Source organism: Cupressus sempervirens, chromosome 5, assembly GCF_028749045.1.
Source record: "Cupressus sempervirens isolate cs-2001-9-10 chromosome 5, ASM2874904v1, whole genome shotgun sequence".
Taxonomy (NCBI): domain Eukaryota; kingdom Viridiplantae; phylum Streptophyta; class Pinopsida; order Cupressales; family Cupressaceae; genus Cupressus; species Cupressus sempervirens.
The window spans coordinates 45086398-45110481 of record NC_143122.1 but is presented as its reverse complement, the minus strand read 5'-3'; the positions used below and the strand labels follow the sequence as shown (position 1 = coordinate 45110481).

General features: G+C 39.7%; 1 protein-coding gene across 1 annotated transcript in view; it reads left to right on the top strand.

The window, feature by feature from the left end:
• The first annotated feature begins 5842 nt into the window (after positions 1-5842).
• The window catches only part of LOC149554473 (glucuronokinase 1-like), a 133153-nt gene continuing 114911 nt past the window's right edge, over positions 5843-24084 (top strand). The window contains exon 1 of the mRNA XM_089828528.1: positions 5843-6166. Within this exon, the coding sequence (XP_089684654.1) occupies positions 5957-6166 (210 nt within the window). The 5' untranslated portion in view covers positions 5843-5956. The remainder of the gene's footprint in view (positions 6167-24084) is intronic.

The following is a 24084-nucleotide window of genomic DNA, read 5'->3' as shown; positions in this document are numbered from 1 at the left end:
ATTGTCCTTCCTTTGCAAGAATTTGATGCTGCATGTGACTGGTTAGAACAACATACCTTGATAGGGTATTTTGTTGGTAGGACTCCCCCTGAAGCTATGCTCAGAGAATGGGTCAACAAAAGCTGGACTCCTCATGGAGTCTGCCTTGATGCTGTACAAAACCTTACCAAAAGTTTTTTATTATTTCGCTTTGCTAACCCATCGCAAGAAGACGCGGTTTTTACCAACGACCCTTGGTTTGTGCGTTCCTCTCTGCTTGTTTTTCAGAAATGGTCCCGAGACTTCTCTGTCTCGGATGATAAAAAGCTTAGGGTTCTTGTTTGGGTCGAATTCCCAGGTCTACCCTTGCCCTGCTGGCCTTTTATTGAGTCTATTGCCCAAGCCCTTGGCAAAGTTGTTACCAAGGAGCCAGAGAAATTTTTAAATGCTCGCCCTCAGCAGCGTGTTTGCATTGAAGTTGATCTTTCTAAAGATCTCAAGGATTCTGTGGAAATCCAGATAGGCGATGAAACCTTCTCACAGAAGGTGCTTTACTTGAACCTACCTAACACCTGTTATAGGTGCCAGTTTGTGGAACACAAGATCAGGGATTGCCCTTTGGCTACGCCTAGGGTCAAACCCCAGCCTAAAGCGACGCCTGTCAAACAGGTCGAAGGAAAAAAAGAAGAATGGGTTACTGTTGGGCGCAAGGGCAAGCCTACCTTGAATCCTTTGGCCCCCAAGCCATCCCATGCAGCAGTTACCGCGATTCCTCCTGCTTCCATCGAAGTGTCAGCGCCTGCTAGCGTGGAGATGCCAGCAGCTTCCATTACACTTGTTCCGATTTCGCAAGTTTCAAACCCTGCTGGTTCACAGGGGATTAAGGCGGCCGTCAGGGCCTCATCCTTGGATGGGGCTTGTTCTCCTCTTGCAGTCTCTTCCATAGTACCACCAGCAACAAGGCGTTCTCGCAGTCCTCCTGGACGTGCGGAGATATCAAGGGTAAAATGGCAAGCTGTAAGTTCAGAGGATTTCTCGTCTAACTTCCACCCGATTTCTACCTTTTTGCAGAATAGTTACTCCTCTCTGGAGGACGAGGATGATATGGAAGAATTCTCATGAACTTCCTCTCTTGGAATGTTCGAGGTCTTACAGACCTCCCCAGGAAGTACTATGTCCGGGATACCCATCATAGACTTGGGAATTTAGATTTTCTTTGCCTGCAAGAAGTTAAGATTTCTAGTTTCATGCTTTCTGCTGCATGCTGTGTCATTTGGTAGGATAGCATCATGTTTTCTTCTCAACATGAAGCTGGCCGAGGTGGTGTAATTACTCTCCTGTCACCTCGCCTTCATTCTGCTATTATTTCGTACGGTTCTGACCCCACACACAGTATTATTTGTCTTTTGCTTTCCATTAACAATCATTCTTTTGGAGTCATTAATGTTTATGCCTCCAATGATGCTGTGGAAAGGGCACAAATGTGGGTTTGGCTTGCTGACAACTTGCCGCCAACTACTTGGGTCCTGTGTGGGGACTTCAATATGGTTGAAGTGGCCTCTTACAAAGATGGCATTCTGCCTTTCCGTTGGACAGCTGGGGAAAGAGAAGCCTGGTTTTACATGCATCATAAATTGGGCTTTTTTTATCCCAATACTAGCCGCTGTCATGATAGTGGGGCCTGGCACACTTGGTCCAATTTTCGAGCCGGTCCTGACCGCATATTGAAACGTCTTGATCGTGCTATGATCTCGGCGCAATCTTTTTTTTCCTTTTTTGAAGATCGTGATCTACCTGTCATTCCCCTAACAGATGTGACGTTGTCAGACCACTATCCCATTTATTTTGGCATTTTTTGGCAAACAGCTGTCCCCAAAGTGGCCAAGTCTCAATTCTTCTTCGACACGTCTATGTTGTTGCATGCTTCCACCATCTCCCACATACAACATGTCTAGAATTTGGAACCATGTCCACATTCCCATCGAGGTTGGATTCAATGGTGGAATGACGCCATTACAAGAACGACTCAATTTTTGCACATCTACGGGCGTCAGCTAGCAATTTTTAGAAAACGGTCTTATGAAGCCAACACCCTTGCCCTCAAAAAAGCCTCTGAAGCTCTCACCTTCAACCCCTTTGATGTGGATCTGCAAATTCAGATTGCCAAGCTTCGCCATGAAAAGCAAATTGCTGATAACTATGTTGCCCAAGGTGCTCAAATCAAACGTCTCCACTGGTTGGAAGTTGGCGACAAAGCCTCGAAGGAGTTCTTCCAGGCTCTCTGAGCCCGTCATACCAATGTTGGGATTAAAAAGATAAAATAGGGAACTGATGTTCTTTCCAGTCTGCCTGACATCCTGCAAGCTTTTGTTCTTCACTATGAGAACGTCTTTGCTTCGCAGGGCCATTCGGTTGCTCAGGAGGAGGCTCTCAGAAAGTGTATTACTGTTACTCCAAACCGGCTCGCGGTTGAGCAACGCGCTTTCTGTGAGCAACTTCTTTCCCTCCGAGACCTTAAAGAGGTAGTTTACTCCATGGCAGATGACAAATCCCCTGGGTGTGATGGATTTCCCTGTGAATTTTACAAACATCTTTGGGAGCAAATTGGTCCTGATCTGCACAAAGTCTATCTTGAAGCATACCATTCTAAAAGCTTATGAGTGATCATAAATAAATGCACTATTAAATTCATACCTAAAGATGGTGATCTTGAGGACATTTGCAACTGGAGGCCCATCACCCTCCTGAATGTGTCTTATGAGATCATTGCTAAGGCGCTCTCTCTCAAAATCCGCCATATGCTTCCTCTAATTGTGCGGCCTGAACAAACTGGCTTCATCAAATCCAGGTATATTCTTGACAACATCATTACTGTCTGGGAAGGTATGGAATGGGCTCGTAAGTCCAAGCAACAGGCTATCTTTTTAAAGATAGATTTTGCTAAAGCCTATGATCGTATTGAATGGCCTTTCATTTTGGCTATGCTTTAGGCTCTGGGTTTTGGTCCCAATTTTCTTCAGTCTGTGGAGATGCTCTTTGGTGATGCTAATGCTTGCATTACCATCAATAATTCGCAATCTAAAGCTTTTGGACTTTTTTGTTCCATCAGACAAGGTTGTCCGCTAGCTCCAACGCTTTATGTCCTTGCTGTTGAAGGTTTTGGTTATTTACTTGCTCACTCTGTGTCTTCAGGACTGGTCCGTGGCATTTCCTTGCTTGATTCTTCCTCCCAGCTAGTCAATGGTCATTTTGCTGATGATTCTTTTCTTACTCTTCTTGAAGATGAAGAAAAGATAAAAAATGCTTTAAATTGTCTGGACACTTTTTGTCAAGCCTCTGGCTCTGCCATTCAATGGCATAAAATGCTTTGCTACCGACAGTCTTTTTTGCCAGCTCCACCTTGGTTCAACCAATTCCAATGGAAATGGGTTACTCATGGAGAAATCTTCCGCTTTTTTGGCATTGCCTTTGCTTTCCAGGCCTCCCCTGTGGAACTTTGGAATGCTGTGCTTACAAAGATTAGCAAAAAGCTTGATTATTGGATCACTAAGCCGCTTTCTCTTGCTGGTAAATTCCAGATTTGTTCTAAGATTTTGGCTGCCACCCATGTGTATTATTCTTCTTGTTGGGCTCCCTCCAAAGCTTCCTATCTCAAATTAGAACGTTTGCTCAAAGATTTTCTTTGGGCCTCTAGTTCTGACCATCATGGTTTTCACAGAGTTGCTTGAGATTTCTGTTGTCTCCCAAGGGAATCTGGGGGTCTCGGCCTGCTTTCCACTCGGAAGCAGGGCCTTGCCCTCTGTGCTAAATGGATTATCAGAGCTATTTCTAGAGATGAAGCCTGAAAAATTCTTGTTAGGCATTGCATCTCTTCAGGCTTTCCTATTAACAGACTGGCGTGGAAGGGGATTGGTTTTCAGACCCTTTTCACTATGCGTGAACCAGTGGTCATACAGGGCTCTTTTGTTATTAAGAGCATCTGGAAAGCCTGGGAAGCTATTAAACCTTGGCTTCATTGGGTTGGTGATGAGTTTTGCAATGGGCTGTCCTTAAATCAACAGAACATTTGGTGGTCTCCCCTGTTTGCCTTCCAGGGTACTCCTCTTGCCAAGACTCAAGGTGCCAGTGCTCTGCGGTTCTTTAAACATGACATCCACACTACCAAGGACATTTTTTCAAGAGTCACCATGAATTTCAGGTCATGGGAGGATATGCAAGTTCAATACCGCCTTGTTCGTGCCGATCACCAGACTTATGACCTTCTGTTGTCTTCCATCCCTATGCACTTACTTCATAAAGTTGGGATTCAATCTGTTCGTCCGTGGTGGTATGATTGGAAGTGGTTTCTTGCCACTCCATTTACCAATTATAAGCCCAATATGGGATACAGATGGCTTTCGCCCCACCTTCCGATGGTGGACACACTTAATCAACGATGGCATTTGCATTCTTCGCTTTCTCAATGGAGAAAACGGTTTGACACCATTTGGAGTGCCATTACAGAACCTAAGATTGCACACTTTGCTTGGTGCCTTGCCTTCCAAGGTCTTCCCCTGGGGCCTAGGCTTAAGCACATTGGGGTTCCTGATCCTAGATGCCCCTTCTGTGGCCAACCTGAGTCCTCTTTGCATATTTTTTGGTTTTGCAAGCGTGCTTAGAATTATTGGCACTGGATTCATGATTTTTTCAAGCCTTTTAGGCTCGAACCTTTTTCATGGCACATGATCCTGCTGGGTGATTCCCCCAGATTTCCTCAGAAGTTCTCCCAGATTTGGCATACTTTCAGGATGGAAATTTTGTTTTCTCTGTGGAAAGATAGGAATGCAGTTTTATTCACTCATAGTTTTTTGGATGTTAACATTGCAATGTACACTAAGGTATGCATTTGTAACAATGTCATTATGCAGATACAGGTGCAAGCTAATAAAGTCGCCCTGGAGGTTGCCCACTTACAGGAATTGTTAAATCATTGGGGCAATGCTCTTTGCATCATTGCCAGAGTGCCTCTGGATGCCTCGACCGATGTCTCCTTGTCTCGCGGTCGTCGTTCCCGACGCCAATCCTCTGGTTGCCATTCACACACGCCGCGCTCCTAGGGTCTCCGCCACTGCTCTCTCAGCGGTGGTCATGGCGGTTGGATGTGCCGCTCCGCTTCCCCACCACGTGGTGGTTCTGGTTGGTCCCCGGCTCCCCACCTGGGCAGACTTCTGGCCGATCTCCAGCTCCTCCCCCTGGACGGGCGCACTCTGGCAAGTTTCCTCGGCTGGCCTTGGCAATTTCTCTTCCGCGGCCAGACAAGAAGGATGCGGAGACTGCGACTACCCTAGACCCTGCTGGTGCTGCTGACAGCTGGACTGTTCCCAGTCCGCCTAACAATCCCATTGATGCATGGGGATTTCCTGATAAAGATGATCCTCCTCCCTCTGCTGGTACTGCCTTGGCAACCTGAGGTTGTTAAATTTTTTTTTTTTCGATGAATAGTTTATAGTTTCTGGCTGAGGCCATGTTGTTTATTCCGACTTCGGCCATTTGAACTCATTCGCGGAGTGATCTTGTATCCTCCAGCCCCTTTTTTGTGAATTGTAATCTTAGTAAATTTTATTAATTGAAAAAGACTATTCATCAAAAAAGATTCTTAATCTTATAAAGAAAACAATGATGATGGTTGAATTAAGAATGGGAAAGGTTAGTAATTTTATATTTTGAATGGAAATTGTTATAATTAAAAATATAAAATAATAAACTAGAAAACACCGAATAACGAAATCTTGGAAAACCCAAAAAAATTCCAACTGTGAAGGCAAAATGTCAGAAACTACCTACATTGCCTCGTTAAATACCTTTCAATGGATTGGAAAAATCCATAGCTTCCAAGGCCTTGAAAATGGGGAGTAAATTGTGCATTGCATCCATAGCAGGGCCCTGAAAATAACAAGGAAAAAGCCTTCAGAAGGTAAATTTTTTGTCTTGAATTGATATGGGTTTGATGGAAGAAAATTACATCGAGCACCGTGCATATGCGAGAGTTGGACTGTTGGGCAATCCAAGCGATGTGTATTATGGGCGTTCACTTTCATTTGGCCTGGCGAATTTCTGGGCAACCGCCCGCCTCAGGCCATCCCGAGATCTCGTGATCGAACCGCACCCGTATCATGATTTGGTCCAATTCAACTCTCTCGAACACCTGGTGGGTACGCTTTCTTTTATGGTTTTATGATTCAATGCTTTTAGAGTTTGTTTTTCCGTGAGCACCCGTTTGCAGACCTTCATCTTAGAGGTGTTGCCAGTGCATTACTCTGCCTACTTCGACAGCGCGCTTCATTGTTTTTCTTGAAATCAGATATGACCGAAGCCTTTTATATCCACCGTCGGTGCATATACACGTATATACATGAATAATTAGGTGTGTAAACATGCATCAATTTTGTGTAAATAAACATGTGGAAACACGTTTAATTTGTACATGCATATTAGAGAAAATGTACATTGTTTGTGTATGCCAATATGCAGATCAGTGCATATACACCATGTATATATGTGCATGCTTATGTAAGTGTACTTATCGATGTATATATATGGTGGGTGCACATCAGTGAGAGGAATACGGGGGACTGGGAAAAAAATTTGGTTGTTATAGTTAGTTTTTCAGTCTGTAGATTCTAATTCTATACCCATTTGTATCGTAAAACTGTAACACTCCAAATAGGTCAGAAAATCACTTTCATAATTTTCCTTAACTTACCAGTCCAAGTTATTAGATTACTCCATGATTATCATAATTCGGCTGTTCCAAGATTAATCAGGTTAGTTGATTTGCCAGTTCTTGTAACCAAACTATGATATTGCCTCTGGGAATTATACCAGATTCTTTCTCCTTTGGGCTTCAGTTCTAGAATTCTTTATTAATAGACTTCCACATGATCATAATGGTTTATTTGCCACTGGCATACCACATGGCTCGCGCGGATGTTTAAATTGACAACCTTATTGAATAGGTATAGAGGAAGCTTTTCAGACTGGGTGTAAATGGCAAACATGTTTCGTGATTTCACATCAAATAGGCTGATAAGTTGCAACATCTCACTTCGAGTCCTCCTGGGAACTTAAAATATAATTGGTTACATTGAGAATTTGGCTAAGGTGTAAAGGCTTGGATGTCTGGACGTCAAAAGGATCGTAATCATTATTTATAACCTTTTTTGCTCTGTTTTCTTTTTGCAACTTTTGAGGATTCTGTGAGGTAAAATGTATAAGACAGAGAGAATATAGATGTGAAATCTCTTGAAATTTGATTAAGTGGGATTTGAGGTCATGGTTTCTAAACTTCACCGTTCAACAGCCACATTGTGCCCTTCCATGTAATGGACACCCCTGGATGTCCCAAAAAACTAAACCAATTTGCTGAAAAGAATTTTGTCAAATAGTTTGCATTCAACCTCTTATTTCTTCGTTTAATGTTTTAAACCCCTTATAACTCCGGAAATCAAACGTTTATTTGTTTGTTGTGTTTTGTGCATGGAATTGGTATCATACAACATAAACAAGAAAGAAACTACAATAATATGCAAAGTGGAAATGAACTGCTGCTAATAAAATGTTATTTTCAGAATTCATAAAACCAAATACATGGCAGATTTATCAACTCGCTAATTACTTTAGCAGTATTGACATAATACTCCGGCCCATGCTTTCGAACTTGCTGCTACAGTGCTTTGTCCTTCAATCAGTCCACTACCTTCGTAATATCATTCCCTCAAAGCGGCATAAGCGTCGGAAAAGTAGTGAAGAAGATATGAGCAAAATACCAAATCTGCTTGTAGCTGGAAATGCAACTAAATTGTTTGATAATGGAGCCAATAACAAAGAATTCCAAAGGCCAAACCCCAAGGGAATGACATCTAGAATGTTACAAGAGAGGATAGATGTCCTCAAATGCCAAGAACGGAGCTGCAACTCACACACCAATTTTTTCTCATATTCAACCCTCACTAATGAAGCCACAAATGCTTCCTTTTATTCTATTTCCAAGGGTCCGCTCAACTCATATGGGCAATGTGGGATAAAAGATGTGTAGTATATAAAACATATATTAAAATACCCCTTATGTCTCCCTTGGGTACACATCCCCATAAAATAAATATTAAAGTAACACTTTAATATTTTACAATTAAATTAGACGTTACTTTAATAAAACTTCAGGCATTAAAATGTATTAGCAATCGAACTCCGAATAATGCGAGTGATAGCTCATCGGAAAGCTCTCACCAAGGAGTATCAAATCCAATCGCCAAAATTGACCTGCACTGTGTCCTGCCAACTTACTAAAAATAGTAAGTATGCCTGAAACTGAGTAAATCAACTTCGTTTTGGCCCACATTGGAAATGACTAGGCCAAAACACTCCAGGATCCCATTAAACCCTTCGTTAGCCCTCGGGACCATGTAGAACAAGGCTAACGCACACACACTTGGTCAACTGCTAAAATGGGGACATTAAAGTCCGCCCCCCTTGAAATTGCTTGTCCTCAAGCAATCTCAGTCCAGCCTGTTGAATAACCTGCTCACTCTCCCATGTAGAATCTTCCTCCGGCAGGTCTCTCCATCTGACCAAATACTCCTTCACTATCCTGTTTCTAAGCTTCCTCTCTCTGGTGTCCAGAATAGCCTCGGGTTCTAACACAAGCTTTCCCTCCTCATCCAAAAGGGGTAAATCTGCAGAAGGCACTACATTCTGACCAATGGCTTTCTTAAGCCTAGACACATGAAACACATTGTGCACTCGATTGCCCTCTGGAAGCTCAAGCTCATAGGCGACTTTGCCCACTTTGCGAATCACCCTGTAGGGACTATAAAATCTAGGTTTCAACTTTTCAGCTCCGCTCTTCTTGAGCGATGACTGTCTATATGGTTGTAGCCTCAAGTAAACCATATCCCCTACCTCGAAGCTACGCTCTATTCGGTGCTGATCAGCATACAATTTCTGTTGATTCTGGGCCTGTTGTATATTCTCTTTGAGCACTTTCAGGATGTCCTGACTATCCTGCAATAAGTTTTTCGCTTTGGGCACTCTACTGTCCCCCAAAACTAAATCCATGAAGCTAGGTGCTTCATAACCATAGAGTGCCATAAAAGGAGTCATCTTGATGGACATATGATAAGTGGTGTTATAACAATACTCTCCCATATGCAACCATCTGATCCAAGCCTTTTGTTGTGCAGTTACGTAGTTCCTCAAATATCCTTCCACCTATTTATTCACAATCTCTGTTTGCCCATCTGTTTGTGGATGATAACTAGTGCTAGATGTAAGATCTGTACCACACAACCTAAACAACTCTTGCCAAAAAACACTCATAAACTTACTATCCCGGTCGCTGACAATGAATCTGGGCAGCCCATGTAATCTGAATATCTCTCTAAAGAAAAGATCTACCACTGTGCTGCTGTGTAAGTGGACGAAATAGCAAAGAAGTGAGCAAACTTCGTCAAGCGGTCCACCACCACATAGATGCAATCTCTTTCTTGCACTCGTGGTAAACCAGTGATGAAGTCCATCGAAATACTTTCCCATTTCCTATCAGGAATGGGCAAGAGCTGTAATAAACTTGCAGGAAATGTGTGCTCTCCCTTATTCTGTTGACAAACCACACACTCCCTGACATACCTCTGAACATCATCCTTGAGCCCTTTCCATGAAAACCGCTCTCGGATCTGCCTGTAGGTCTTGAAGACCCCCGGATGTCCAGCTGTGAGTGCATCATGAAATGCCTTCAGTATCGGCTCTCTCAAATGTGATGACGGAATCAAATAAACCCTGTCCTGAACTCTGATCAATCCATCTATCACCTCATAGTGATCATCCTGTATGGTACCTGAAATCAATCCAGAAGCCCAAGCATCTTCGACATACTCTGCTATAATCCGATCTCTCCAATCTCCTGAAATCTCTGCCAGAGCACATAAGTGAGGTCTCCGAGATAAGGCATCGGCCATCACATTTTTCTTACCTTTGACAAACTCTATGTCAAAGTCATAATCCTACAATTTAGTCACCCATTTTTGTTGCTGGTCATTAAGATCACGCTGGCTCATGAAGTATTTAATACTGTTGTGATCAGTCTTGATCACAAAACGTCCACCTACCAAATATGATCGAAATTTGGCCAATGCATGCATTATGGCCAACATCTCCCGGTCATAGACAGAATAACTCTTCTCAACTCCCCAGAGCTTCCTACTCTCGAATGCAATGGGATGCTTCTCCTGCATCAATACTGCTCCAATCCCATCACCTGATGCATCACAATGAAGCTCAAAAAGCTTCGTGAAATCCGGTAGAGCTAGAACTGGACATGAAGACATTACCTGCTTGAAATGCTCAAAACACCTCTATGCTGCCCCTGTCCACACGAAGGCTCCTTTCCTGGTAAGATTTGTCAAGGGTGTAGCAATCTGTGAGAATCCCTTAACAAACCTCCTATAAAAATCACATAAACCAAAGAATCCCTTAAGCTGTGTAAGGTTTGTGGGAGTAGGCCACTTTACAATAGCTCTAATCTTTTCGGGATCAACCCGAACGCCATCTGCACTAATGATATGCCCAAGGTAAAGGAGCTCAGTCATGCCAAACTCACATTTAGATTCCTTGGCATACAATGACTCTCTCTCCAGAATACCTCCTCCAGATGATGTAAGTGCTCCTCCCAGGTCTTACTGAAGACCAAGATGTCATCAAAGAAGATCAAGACAAATCTCCTCAGCTGCTTCCTGAATACCTGGTTTATACAACTTTGAAATGTAGCGGGTGCATTGGTTAGACCAAATGGCATAACCATGAACTCAAAATGGCCATAGTGACATCGGAAGGCTGTTTTCTCAATGTCCTTTGCTCTCATCCTGATTTGATGTTATTTGGATCGCAAATCAATTTTGGTGAAGAAGCATGCCCCATGCAACTCATCAATCAACTCATCAATCCTAGGAATGGGATACCTGTTTTTAATTGTTTTCTTATTCAGTGCCCTGTAATCGATGCACATGCGCATCGTCCCATCCTTCTTCTTTACCAATACTACTACTGAAGCAAAGGGGCTCTTATTGGGCCTGATATGCCCCATCTCCAACAAATCCTTAATCGCCTTCTCTATCTCATCCTTGTGTTTCTTAGGATGACGATAGGGAGTAATCATAACTGGTTTGGCTCCCTCCTCGAGCTCAATAACATGTTCCATCCCTCTGTCAGGAGGAACCCCATGAGGAATATCGCTAAATACTTTAGCGTGTCTATCAAGTATCTTCTGGATATCTGGTGGATGACTCTTTTCTTGTGGCTCTGGTGAAGTTGGCATAATGTAGCACTCTGCCGCCCACTCTATGTCATCATGACGAAAAAGTCTCTGCATTCTCCTCAAGGACACTACTCTGCAACCTCCATCTGAAAGACCTCTAAGTACCACAGTTCTGCCCTCATGCTGGAATCTCATCTCCAATTTCGCTAGGTTGAGTGTGAACTCCACTAGTGAAGCCATCCATGTCATGCCGAGGATGACATCATAATCTCCCATGTCCACAACATAGAACTCATCCTTCAACTCGTAGCCATCTCCAAACCTGATGTGAAGATTAGATATCTTCCGAGTGCATAATAATTTATCACCGTTAGCCACCATGACTCTAAACCCATCATGCTCCTCTGTCTGTAACCCTCTCCTGGCTACCAACTGTGCATCTATGAAGTTATGTGTAGCCCCAGTGTCAATAAGAGATATCACTTTCTGCCCCTGGATAGTACCCTTGACCTTAAATGTGATTGCCTTTTGGGCCCCTGTCAAGCGTGCCAACGATCTATCATCCTTAGGAATGCTGCTCTCCTCTATAGTGTTATCCTCATCTGAATCGGAGTGCTGATCCTCCCCCTCTGCCTCTGAATCTTCTGCTGAAAAATACTCCATTTGATTTGCCTTAGCCTTGAGAGAACATTTATGAGATAAGTCCCAAGGCTCTCTACAATGGAAGCACAGCTTCTTCTTTCGAAGTTCATTCAAGGTTTCATTGTCTAGTCCTTTTGATCCTTCTTTGGGTTTGCTATACTCTTTCTGAAACGGTTTTTTGTCTTTGTCCTTGCAGTAGGAAGAATCTGTTGAATGGTTTTTTCCTTTGTATACTGAAGGGGCTAAATCTCGTGCCTTTTTAGTTGCTTTAGCTAAGGTGAGTGGATCATGTCCTTTCACCCAACCTCGTAATGGATCAGCAAAACCATCACAAAATAACACCACCAATCTCCTAGGAGAGATATCAGTAACAAGTACAGACAAGTGCTGAAACTCGGCAATGTAAGCATCCACAGAACCTGACTCCCATGTCCACAACATAGAACTCATCCTTCAACTCGTAGCCATCTCCAAACCTGATGTGAAGATTATATATCTTTCGAGTGCATAATAATTTATCACCGTTAGCCACCATGACTCTAAACCCATCATGCTCCTCTGTCTGTAACCCTCTCCTGGCTACCAACTGTGCATCTATGAAGTTATGTGTAGCCCCAGTGTCAATAAGAGATATCACTTTCTGCCCCTGGATAGTACCCTTGACCTTAAATGTGATTGCCTTTTGGGCCCCTGTCAAGCGTGCCAACGATCTATCATCCTTAGGAATGCTGCTCTCCTCTATAGTGTTACCCTCATCTGAATCGGAGTGCTGATCCTCCCCCTCTGCCTCTGAATCTTCTGCTGAAAAATACTCCATTTGATTTGCCTTAGCCTTGAGAGAACATTTATGAGATAAGTCCCAAGGCTCTCTACAATGGAAGCACAGCTTCTTCTTTCGAAGTTCATTCAAGGTTTCATTGTCTAGTCCTTTTGATCCTTCTTTGGGTTTGCTATACTCTTTCTGAAACGGTTTTTTGTCTTTGTCCTTGCAGTAGGAAGAATCTGTTGAATGGTTTTTTCTTTTGTATACTGAAGGGGCTAAATCTCGTGCCTTTTTAGTTGCTTCAGCTAAGGTGAGTGGATCATGTCCTTTCACCCAACCTCGTAATGGATCAGCAAAACCATCACAAAATAACACCACCAATCTCCTAGGAGAGATATCAGTAACAAGTACAGACAAGTGCTGAAACTCGGCAATGTAAGCATCCACAGAACCTGACTGTTTTAACTGTGCTAGTTCCTTGAAATGTAACTCGGGATCCTTAGTGTCAAATCTCTCAATCAATGTTTCGGTGAATTCCTCATAGGATGTAATCTGATTATGCCCCAAAGTCACCATGCCATGATGCCACCATTCATGTGCAACGCCATCCAAGTGCATAGCCGCATACTTGATAGCCTCCTCCTCAGGCATAGGATTTAGCTACAAGTATGTATCTACCTTCTGCACCCAAGCTCGTGCAGTCATCTTCCTTGAAGCATCATAATAAGGTAAGGAAAGTTTTCCAACTTTCTTTCTCAGCTCAAAGTTTTGATTCCTCCCTCCTGCTCTAGGCATGTGTCTCATCCTCAAGTCCATATAATCTTTGAGGGAAATATCCTCCTGAAACTCCGGTCCACTAGCCTCCCAGTCCCTCCTGAACTGATTCTGTAACTCGGTAATCTGCGGTTCGTTTACTGGTTGAATCGGATCTCTGGGTGGGAAGGTGGGTAGAAGAGGTCTCGAGCTCGCAGTTTGCGCTGGGTGTGCAACGTGTCTAAAGTTATTAGCCTCATTCCCATCGTTGCTGTGTCCATTATTACCATTAATGTTATTCTCAGGACCATTGTTGTTGCCTTGGCCTCCATGGTTATTGTTTCCCCCATTGTTATTGTTTCTGTTGTTGGCATCACCTGGATTAATATTGACACCCATCTGTCTAGCCATGAGCTGCAACATCATGTCCATTCGCCTATTCTGCTCGTGCTGCATACGCTGCCCCTACTCTAATGTATCCAGTAATTGTCTGAACATTACGTCCCCTGATTTGGACCGGCATTCCCGCCTCCACCTAATCTTGTATTCCTGTCATCTCGATCACCCATATTGTTGTCCTGATCAAAGAATATCTCCTCTGTGTTTGTATGGCTGGATTCAATGTCCCCTTGCACGGATGTACTAGACTGTTTGCTTTGCAAGTCTGAAATCTTATTTTGTCTTGCTCTGGTATCGCGGAAATTATAAGGCCCCTGTCGCATGCTCAAACATAAATGCTTAGCCTGTGTTTTTTTTAATTTCTGATTTTAGTGTTTTGACATTTCGTCAAACACTTTTCCCTTTATCCGGCTGTTCCAAATTTCCTATAAGACCTCCACAGGATGGCAGGACTTATAGCTTTGATACCACTGTAATGGACACCCCTGGATGTCCCAAAAAACTAAACCAATTTGTTGAAAAGAATTTTGTCAAACAGTTTGCATTCAACCTCTTATTTCTCCGTTTAATGTTTTAAACCCCTTATAACTCCGGAAATCAAACGTTTATTTGTTTGTTGTGTTTTGTGTATGGAATTGGTATCATACAACATAAACAAGAAAGGAACTACAATAATATGCAAAGTGGAAATGAACTGATGCTAATAAAATGTTATTTTCAGAATTCATAAAACCAAATACATGGCAGATTTATCAACTCACTAATTACTTCAGCAGTATTGACATAATACTCCAGCCCATGCTTTCGAACTTGCTGCTACAGTGCTTTGTCCTTCAATCAGTCCACTACCTTCGTAATATCATTCCCTCAAAGCGGCATAAGCGTCGGAAAAGTAGTGGAGAAGATATGAGCAAAATACCAAATCTGCCTGTAGCTGGAAATGCAACTAAATTTTCTGATAATGAAGCCAATAACAAAGAATTCCAAAGGCCAAACCCCAAGGGAATGACGTCTAGAATGTTACAAGAGAGGATAGACGTCCTCAAATGCCAAGAACGGAGCTGCAACTCACACACCAATTTCTTCTCATATTCAACCCTCGCTAATGAAGCCACAAATGCTTCCTTTTATTCTATTTCCAAGGGTCCGCTCAACTCATATGGGCAATGTGGGATAAAAGATGTGTAGTATATAAAACATATATTAAAATACCCCTTATGTCTCCCTTGGGTACACATCTCCATAAAATAAATATTAAAGTAACACTTTAATATTTTACAATTAAATTAGACGTTACTTTAATAAAACTTCAGGCATTAAAATGTATTAGCAATCGGACTCCGAATAATGCGAGTGATAGCTCATCGGAAAGCTCTCACCGAGGAGTATCAAATCCAATAACCAAAATTGACTTGCACTGTGTCCTGCCGACTTACTAAAAATAGTATGCCTGAAACTGAGTAAATCAACTTCGTTTTGGCCCACATTGGAAATGACTAGGCCAAAACACTCTAGGATTCCATTAAACCCTTCGTTAGCCCTCGGGACCATGTAGAACAAGGCTAACGCACACACACTTGGTCAACTGCTAAAATGGGGACATTACATTCCATCTGGAACTACTTTCCTCATGGCACACTTTGAAGCCCACCTTCACAATTTACCACTTTAGATCTAACACATGGCTACATGTGATTAAATCTGACAATTCTATGACTAGGATGCATGGATTTAACATCTGAGTAAATTGGGTTTGAAATAGATTTTAGATCTAGTTTTTCGTAGATCAATTGAGGGGCATCAAAAGGGGAAAATGTCTTCAAAACCTTTTTGAATCCAAAGGTCACATTCAACTATTTTAACTTTTAACAGACTGAAAATCTGGAAAGCTCAAAGAAAGTTAGTTACCTATCTTGATTGAAACCAAAAATGGATTTCAACAAGAGATTTGAATACGACTAGGGTGAGGCCTGGTACCATTCGATTTGAACTATCAAAGATGTCTAAAAAAGATATTGGTCATTGGAACAAAGCATGAGATTGAATAAGCCAATATATATCAATTATGTGGTTTCCCTAGGAAGCAATTTGGCTCAATTATTGGAGAGGTTGAGTGCATTTTACTCTAGCACATTTTTATACACAACAATTACAACCTCTTGACCACCTAATATAATAATGCATTTGGGCAATTGCATGCTTGTCTTGTGCTATGCAAATAGGCAGGGTCATGTGTAGGGTGTACTTGTGGCACAGATCTTGCTTTTGAATATGTAATTCATGCAAGTAAGTGTGAGTGAGTGATAATGTTCAAAGTTGTCATTTCTAGGGCAATTCTTGCAAGCAAGCATAAGTGAGTATGTCCAACTTTGTCATTTCTAGAGTAAGTCATACAAGCAAGCCTAAGTGTTAATGTTCCAAACTTCTCATTTCGAGGATCCTTTTCAATATAATAATATTGCAAACAACACTTTATTAACTTACACTTCATTAGTATCTCATTTACAAGCCTTAATTGGATTCCTTGAAATTCTTGCAAGGATTTTAGAATGTAGCATTTTAATGAGCTGATAATAAATGTTAATATCTTGAGTATTTAATCTGGGATTTTATACTATGACTCATAACTAGGAATACTTGTTCAAATTGAGCATACAAATTTATACGAGGACAAGAATTTAAAATACAAAGTTGCTAAAATTAATGCTTTTTAATTAACATATAACCAAGAGCTTCACACATAATCACAAATGGGCTAATTATATTATATCTGCCGGACTAATTGCCAACGTCTCCTTTGGGATTCATGACATGGTTTAGTAGCCTTCTATGTTTTCTATAAGTCTAGTAGTTGTATCGGGCATTAACAGGTTGATTTTTTGGTATAGCACAAACTGCCACTATAACAAGTGGTATTAAAGTTTGGTCATAGGTTAGAATCCACTTGGGTGATGCCGAGGGGGGATTGTTGGACTAATTGCCAAACATCTCCCTTCAGAATATGTGACATGGTTTAACAACCTTATTTGTCTTCTATATGTCTAGTTGTTGTGTTGGGCTTTAACAAGTCGATCTTTTGGTGCAATGCAACCATTGCACTAACAATATTGAGGAACTTAACATCCAATACAATGCATGAATTCTCTACACTAAGGCTTTGTGATCCTCTTTTTCTATACAAGAATTTGAAGATCGTCAATGTTAAGATTGACCAGATTTAAATATTTTTGGATTTTAATGTTGCTGAGATATGTTATATTTGACTGCTGTAACTTTAATTTGCACTAATTTTATTATCAATAATAATAATGCTCCATGATAATAATATTGAATGCAAGATATTCAATGTTCAAGGTTGATAGGCCATTCAAACATTTGATTTCATCAATAGAAATCATCCGATTGAAGCTAAATCATTAACACTCCCTCTTAGCTAGGGAGGATGATTTCTATCCCAATAAATGACACAATGTACTATTGTTACCTTATGGTAACATCAGGAGTATGGTATGCCCAAGAATATCAACCATATGATATTCACCATACTTATATGTTTTCTTGGTATGTGTGCTAACATTATGTCTACCAAAGAAGATATCTGCTCATGGCATATCCACACATGTTACTTCTCATATCAGTCACCATGACATATCTCAATAATATAACTCATTGTAGTTGCACACTGCTCTGTTAATATTATGTAAGAGATATGAACTATAATGGCATTTCTCTGATACCAACCATATGATATCCATCATGATAGTAGGTTAAACTATGCTAAAGTTGTCACTTTACCATTGTAACAACAAGTAAGCTTCATTGAAAGATCGTCACCTCTCAATAAGTTTTCACAAGATCTTGTAATAACTCACATGACATCCACCATGAATCATATTAGAGGGTGGATCCACCAAAAATATTCCCAGAGGGTGGAACAAGTGTTTTTATCGTAAACTTCTCTCTCACAGAGAAGCATACATTAAAGTACATCTCAAGTAATCAGTAAGGGCTCCAATCCATAACTCCAAGCTTGTCTTCAATAATGTACAAACTTCACTTTAGCTGAAGGCTTGGATAAAATATTGCTTGTCAGATCTTCAATGATAGCATTTCATGTATCCATCTATGGTTTAGGCATTCACATAAAGTCCTTTCAGTCTACACGCATAGAACTTCATCTCATGAATCATAGTCCTTTGGCTGCTATAGTTTCTTGATTACTAGAGAATCCATCTCGACATGGTCTAGTCCCTTTGAATAAATATGATAAAGATCCTCAAAAAGTCAATTGAAGCATATTGTATGGAAGATTCTTTAGCATTGTAGAATATGTGCTGTTGGGAGCAGATGTGCAGTGGAGTGAGATTTTGTGTTCTTCAGGTCATTATTCAACTTTGACAGATCACAACTTGCCATTGCACATGATATTTGGTGATATTTTTCAAACTCGAATGTCGCTTCGAAAAGTAACTTTTAATTGCAGACATTTGATCATCGTGTTTCAACCTTTGTGCATTTTTCTTCCTCTTTGATCCATGCATAGCGACCTAATTATTTTTTTCACTTTCCAATTGGGTGCATTTGAGGTAGTGATATGACTTGCACTCATGGGCATACATTGCCATGTGGGGAATTGTCAATTCTCCTTGCCTACTAGTGATCTTGAATCCTTTAGATAGTATGATTAGGTGTCTTTTTTAGGCTTTTAATCTGCCTTTTCAATGCCCTTTTCATTTTGATGCTCTAAAGCTTGGCCATTTTCAATGTTTTTATGTTTTTTTGGTCAACGCTCAACCACTTTGATGGATCTTCTACTTTTGGACACTTGCAATGAATTTTTCAAACTTAGTGAAATTTATCTCCTTCTCTAATCTGGATCTTCTTCAAGGATGAAACAGTTCAAAATTGAAACCTCACAAGGCAGTTAAACTACTCTAGATGTTGCCAAATTTTAATTTCATCACTTCTCAATTGGAAAACAAGGAAGAATCAAGGGAGCAATGCCAGAACTACCAAGAAACACAAGCCAGAAATGAGCAAGCGAACCAAAAAAACTCGCAGTCTCCATTTTCAATGGGGTGATGTGTGGAAAGGTCACAACAAGTTTTCCACTCAGACACCTACGTCATAAGTTGTGCATATATGATTCTTATGTTCTATGGATTGATATATGCCTGATGCTATTTTCTTTTGATTATATATTGATGTATGTCTTAGTGCCATTGTGTTTAAGTAGTAATATGTTATTTGAATTGAATTTTATTGACCATTAATTCACACACCCCCCCCCCCCTCTCAGTGGTCTGGAGTGTTCCAACAATTGGTAATAGATCCAGGCTCCTTGTAAAGGTTAAACAACCTAAGGTTGATCTTGGTAGGGAATACTTGCATTCAAGACACAATAAGGGTCCTTAGATGCAACAGCATTTCTGTTTGATGACATTGTCTATGCTTTTTGGAATGTTAGAATGAAAACATATTTGATTTCTACAGGAGTTTATGTATGGAGTAAGGTTGTGAATAGATATATTGTTCCAGATACTATACCACAGGTAGTGCTGGCAAAAAGGAAAAAGGAATATGAAATTGATGCCAAGGAAGAGCATCCTATTTTTTGTGGCTTGACTAAAGACATTTTTGTGAAAGTTATGTATTGTGAGTCTTTACAAGAGGTCTGGGATAAATTGAATAATATCTATTATTGTAATGAAAGTGTGTAGCAGGCCAAAATAAAAAATCTGAGATCAAAGGTGAAGGGCTGAAAATAAGTGAGGAAGAGAAGATAGCATATTACCTTCATAGGGTTGATGAAATTGTCAATGCTATCTGTGGTCTAGGAGAAGAGTCAGGATAAAAATGTAGTAAAAATGGTTGTAAGATCACTGCCACATAAGTATGATTTGAAAATATCTGCAATAGAAGAAGCAAATGATATATAAGTAAGTATCCTGTGGATGACTTAGATGGTGCTCTTATAGCTTATGAAGTGAGAACATGTAAGGAAGAGTCGTGTAATAGAGAGTCAACCTTGAAGACCATGAAAAAGGATAGAGCAGTCAATTCAGATTCTAGAGACTTGCACATAAAAGAATCTAACTCTGTCAGTAAATTGAAAAAGGGACCAGGAGAGTGTAAAGAACTTCCTTTTAAATGCTTCAACTGTGGTGGAATAGGACATTTTGCTGCAGAATGTCCTTATGGTGAGTCTAATAGAGATGAAGGGAGTATTGAGAAGCAGGGCAGAAAGAAATTAGTCAGTGGTAGAAGAAATTTCTCTTATAAGAAGAAAAGTATATATGTTGATGTGCCTGATAGTAATTCTAAAAGCTCAGTTGATGAAGAAGGAGAGGTCTTGATTATGACTATGGAAGTTCTAATGCAAATCACAGAGATGAACATGATACAGAGAGAATTTGAGATTGTAAATGTTGAGATTGAAGGTGAATAAATTTGTGCCTTAAAGAAAATTAAAATGTTAAAAAACGTTTGCATATGAAAGAAGGAAGGCATGAAAGATAAAGAAAATCTGATCAACAAGGTTAAAAGTGCAGATCATGTGGTTGTTTTGAAAACACGGCTTGAGGAAAATTAAGAGAATTGAAGAAGTGATCAAGGCAGAGTTGGCTTGCAAGATAGAGGACTGTAAAAAATTGGAGGCAGAAATTTTCTCAATAAGAAAGACGTTAGCAAGACATGATAGTAACAACAAACTCAAAGAGTAAGATGTCCAAATTTTAGGATCTAATAACAATAGTCAAACACAAACTGCCTCAAAGTCCGATCACAAACATGTAGATGTTAATGTCAAGAGAAGCTACAATGTGTTCAAGGGATCATCAATTATGCATGGAAGGTTTCCAATCAGCTATAACTCTGATTTCTTTGGTTACTGTTTCTTTTGTAATCGGTATGGACATAGGATACATGAGTAGAGTTTCCCAAGGAAGAAGATTGACTTGTTTGGAAAACATTCCTATGATATGATATATAATTTGGAATGCTTTAAATATCATAATCTTGTTCAAATAGCCAAGTTTTGTAGATTGAATGTTGATCAACAAAATAAGAAAAGTAATGTTGATTTTGAGAAGATGAACAAAATAAAGTTGGTTTGGGAACCAAAGTAAAGTATATTGAGAAATCAATGTTTGTCCAAATAACACTTTAACTCCAAAAAGAAAGACTTGTGGGTGAGTGACGGTGGTTGTTCAAAGTCAAACCATGACTCATGATAGAGAGAAATTTACTGAACTTGAAAGTTATGATGGAGGGTTTTGTCAGATTTGGAGATAATACTTCCAGGTAGATCAAAGGTTCGGGAATCTTGTTATTGGATGATAATATGTCTATTAATGATGTCTACTATGTAGAAAATTTAAAATAATATGCCTATTAATGCTGTCTACTATGTAGAAAGTTTAAAACATATTCTCTCGAGTGTCAATCAAATTTGTGACAATGGTTACAATGTTTTATTCAATGCTCAAGGATGTCAGATAAAGAGGAAATTAGGAAGGACAGTTGTAGAATCTGCACTTTTCTTCACACTTTTTGTCAACCTCAAATCAAAGGATGATACAAAAGTGTGAAGAAAAGTGTTGCAGTTGTAGCAATTTCCTAGTAATTCTTCAAAGCTCATGATTCTGAAATTTGTCTTCTCAAAGACTTCAGAAATTTCCTTAATCTGAATCATATTTACCAAGCAAGAAATCCGAATGATCGCTCCTGCAACTAGCCAGGGTATCAATTTTCACTACTGAAATTAGAATAAAATAATTCTACCTATGCAAATGTACTTTTCAATATTTCATTGATTCAAATAATAGAGCAACTTTAATAGTTCCCTTTTCATATCCAACTTTATTAAATTAATTAAATAATATTACCCCAAATATGCACAATAATTAATTTGAATTATTCCTTTACTGCCGACTTTAACCTATGAGAATAAGATAGGCTAGCTAAATGGTCTCCTAGGTTACTCCTTGGAAGGGGATATTATATTATGCCACTCTTGATGGAAATCTTTGTTAAGTTATATGCCCAGGGATTAGATCAACAGCATAAGATAACTAAATAAAAATGCACAGAAAACACAAAAGATTTATCTTGGGAAAACCCTTCCACTTGAAGGGAAAAACCCAGCTACACCAGGAAAATATCTCTTTTATTGATCATACAATAAATGAGTACAAGGCTTTTCACTTGATTGATTACAATATACCGAGCAATCATATAAATAGACTGCATAAGACTATTCATCTTACACATGAAGGTCTTTTTGAGTATTAAAAAATAAGACCCTTCAGATTTCCACATATTAAACACCTCATATTTCCATACTTATGCCTCTTTGCATGACGTATGACGCATGTCTTTTTGCATAATATTAACATAAATATAATCACAATTAGCTTTTTCAGCTGAAAATGGCCATAACGGTCATAACAAACATGTTTCTATCTCATAAAATCAGAGATAAAGATCTTTATTGCATCTACAAGCTTCAACACTCCCTCTTAGCAAGAGAGAGCTCTTTAGTCAGGCCTACCCATAAAGCTACAACCAAAGATGATAAATTCACATAACATGTGTTATCTCAGCATAACATAATCCATCATAGTTACCCTAGAAGCACATAGAATAGAGTCACACACATGACTTTCACCATGCTTGCTTGTAGAGAGTAGAATGAAGACTTTTATTTCAAAACTTCTCGTAGAGAAGGATACATTTCCACCATGCTTACTCGCAGAGGGTGGTCCACTGTACCTACTCGCAGAGGGTGGAATGAGGGCTTTCACCTCTGACTACTCTCATAGAAGAATACATTTCCACCATGCCTACTCATAGAGGGTGGTCCACCGTACCTACTCGTAGAGGGTGGAACAAAGGCTTTCACCTCAGGCTTCTCCTAGAGAAGAATGCATATCCACCATGCCTACTTGCAGAGGATGGTCCACCATACCTACTTGCAGAGGGTGGAACAAGGGCTTTCACCTCAAACTTCTCCCAGAGAAAGATGCATTAATAACTGAGATTTTCATTTTAACACAGACTCCCTCTCCACAGGGACAATCTTTAATAACCATGTCTCCCTCTTAGCAGGGACAATGTTTAATAACAAAGTCTCCCTCTCAACAGGGACAACTTTAATTTCCACGATAAGATATTTGACTATAAACTTGCGAAGGGTTGGACATATCCCTTTGTCTTGTAGCCTCTCTTTGAATGTGAATAGTCTTTCTCTAAATAAGATCTTCCCTTTTTAATATAGTGCCACCAATTTGGTATCAAGACTGCAAATAATGTTTCATAATCTCTCACCATCCCATTGCATTCTACAACCATGAGAGATTTTAGTAACTCATTTCAGCCGATTACTAAGATTTTCTCAGCAACATCTACTTAACCAAAATAAAGAGGGCCATCAAAAACTTTTGTCTAGTTGCTCTAATAGAATAGAGTCGATTGAATAGTTAAAGTCATGTATGAATCGTTCAATAAAAAAAAACAAGACCCTTCCCATTGGTAGTAAAGCTCTTGTAAACTTGATCGATGCATACACCATTTACACAGAATCATAATTATTGAAACATAAAACTAGTAAATGATAGACATAGCATCTGCAAATAACTTATATAAGCACAACTTACACAATCACTGATGATATCATAAATCATGCATAGGTATATTTGATATCAAGCAATTCTCACAAATTAAACTTGATCTCACAATATATATGGAGTGCTCAGAAATTAAACACTATCTCAAGAATCACACTCAATATACTAATGACATATAAATTGGTCTCGACATGCACAAAGAACTTTCCAAAAGGTGAGAATGGGGCCAATTTAACAGTTCTACGCAATTCTAAACTATTCCAGATTGTGCTTTAACTCCTAAGGTTAGGGAGATAGACTAGACATAGATTCATAAACAATTAAATATTTCAATATCTGCGATGATCAAGTGTAAAATGCCATAGATAACCACATCCACTTATCCGACATAAATTGTTTATGGAATTTTAAAAAATAATTATAAAGGACAAAAAAACAGCAATTTAAATCTCCATGCCTTTAATAAAAATAAACAAAGGATATTTTATTTTATTTTTAAAATAAAATATTTGAATTTACATTACAAAGCCATATTAATATATTATATATAAATGCTTTCTTTCTTTTATGTTTTTTGAATATGTCTTATATGTCTCTCTTGTATTTTGTTCCATTTTATACTATCCCTATTTATA